General features: G+C 36.4%; 1 protein-coding gene across 1 annotated transcript; it reads left to right on the forward strand.

The window, feature by feature from the left end:
- The first annotated feature begins 606 nt into the window (after window positions 1–606).
- On the forward strand, window positions 607–1,536 carry LOC122449348 (olfactory receptor 4P4-like). Its single transcript, XM_043480863.1, has one exon. The coding sequence runs from the start codon at window positions 607–609 to the stop codon at window positions 1,534–1,536; it is 930 nt and encodes a 309-aa protein (XP_043336798.1).
- Window positions 1,537–2,460: the final 924 nt, after the last annotated feature.

Raw genomic sequence — 2,460 nt, forward strand, 5'->3', positions numbered from 1 at the left:
TTTTAAATAATTTGACTGATTGATCAAATATATTTATATTTATTGTTTATTTTGAACCTAATGTTCTTAAAGATGGACTTGTGAAAATCATGAAACTAATCATAAACAAAGAATACTATCAAATCTTCATTTTGTGAAGATGGAATTATGTTCATTAAACATAGTTTCATGATATTAGTGTGCTTTAATGAATTTTTATTGGACTAGAATTGATTTACAATGTTGTGTTTACTTTCTGCTGTACACCAAAGTGAATCAGTTATACACAAGATATATCCATTCTTCTTTTAGATTCTTTTCCCAATTGGTCATTATTGAGTACTGAGCAGAATTCCCTGTGTTATAGAGCAGATCCTTATTAGTATCCATTTTATTTATAGTAGGGTGTTTATGTCAATTTTAGCCTCCCAGTTTATGTCTCCCTCCTTTCCCCTTGGTAATCATAAGTTCTTTTTATCTACATCTAAAACTCTATTTTCATTTTTGCAAATAACAGAAATAGCAGACATTAGTGTTATCATAGGTTTTCTCCTTGAATATTTCTGATATCAACTTATGCATTATGTCCTTTCAGGGAACGGTTTTGCCTTTTTACTGCACTGGATCATGGAAAATAGAAATAATGTCACTGTGTTTATTCTCTTGGGACTATCTCAAAATAAGAACATTGAAATCTTCTGCTTTGTCTTATTTTTGTTTTGCTACATTGCTATTTGGATGGGAAATTTGCTCATAATGATCTCTATTATATGCAGTCCTCTGATTGACCAACCTATGTATTTCTTCCTTAATTACCTCTCCCTCTCTGACCTTTGCTACACATCGACGGTGACACCCAAACTAATGACTGATTTATTGGCAGAAAGGAAGACCATTTCTTATAGTAACTGCATGACACAGCTTTTTATCCTTCACTTCCTTGGGGCCATCGAGATTTTCATCCTCACAGGGATGGCCTATGACCGCTATGTGGCCATATGCAAGCCCCTGCACTACACCATCATCATGAGCAGACCAAAGTGTAACACAATCATCGTCGCCTGCTGTACCGGGGGGCTTATGCACTCTGCCAGTCAGTTTCTCCTCACCATCTTTTTACCCTTCTGTGGCCCCAGTGAGATTGATCACTACTTTTGTGATGTGTATCCTTTGCTGAAATTGGCTTGCATGGATACACACAGGATTGGTCTCCTGGTAGTTGTTAATTCAGGTCTGATTGCTTTGGTGACTTTTGTGATTTTGATGGCTTCTTATTTTCTGATATTACACACAGTCAGGGATTACCCTGCAGAGAGCCGCACCAAAGCTCTTTCCACTTGCAGTTCTCACATCACCGTTGTGGCCCTATTCTTTGTGCCCGTCCTCTTCATCTACATTAGGCCAGCTGAAACTTTTCCGGAAGACAAAGTGTTTGCTCTTTTCTACACCATCATTGCCCCCATGTTCAACCCTCTGATCTATACATTGAGAAACTTGGAGATGAAGAATGCTGTGAAGAAAGTGTGGTATCATCAATTTCTTAAGAGAGGGCAGTAACCTGCATGAAAAAAATATTTCAGAAAGTCACTTTAGGCTAGAAATATCATGAGCCCTGAAAATAGCATGTATGGGATGATATACAAGGAGTTTACAATGATTGCAAAGCTGGCTACAGACTCTTCAGCATTTTCTCAGGTCTCTCCTGGTTGGGAAATTTAATTTTTTTCATGTTTATTTTCCCTCTTTTCTCTTCTCATACCTGTCTCAAGAATTCCTTAATTTGACATTGTATTTTGACTGTGCAATAAAATATTTTATTTCTTCCTATATATATGTGTGTGTGTGTGTGTGTGTGTGTATGAAAGTTTCTTTTTTTTTCTTTTGAAATGCTTAATTTTATAGGAAATAGTAGATGGAGAATAGTGGGAAGTGAATATATTGATAAGTTTTACTTAAATTTACTAGATTAGAGTAAAATAATTATGTCAGTTCTTAAAGTGAAAATGCTAGTTAGTCATGTCCAACTCTCTGCAACCTCATGGACTGTAACCTGCCATATTCCTCTGTCCATGAAATTCTCCAGGCCAGAATACTGGGGTGGGCAACCATTCCCTTCTCCAGGAGATACTCTCCACTCAGAGATCTAACATGGGTCTCCCATTTTGCATGCAGATTCTTTACCATCTGAGCTAACAGGCAAGCCCTCTTAAAATATCAGATCAATATTAAATAAGCATCCTTAATTACTGAAACATAAATTCTCTAGTAGCATACAGCCAATTCTCTAATTCTCTCCTCTGGATTGCCAATCTTATTCTAGGGTGCTCTTAATGACATAAACTAATAGGAAGTCATCTAATAGAGGACAAATATTGTTAGATTTTACTTCCAGCTTCTCAGAGGAGAGCATTTAAAGGTGGATTTTTGAGTTGAATCTAATAGGTAAATGAGTGTAACATTTAACTCCTTTGGCTACTTAGA

This window comes from Cervus canadensis, chromosome 11 (assembly GCF_019320065.1).
Source record: "Cervus canadensis isolate Bull #8, Minnesota chromosome 11, ASM1932006v1, whole genome shotgun sequence".
Taxonomy (NCBI): domain Eukaryota; kingdom Metazoa; phylum Chordata; class Mammalia; order Artiodactyla; family Cervidae; genus Cervus; species Cervus canadensis.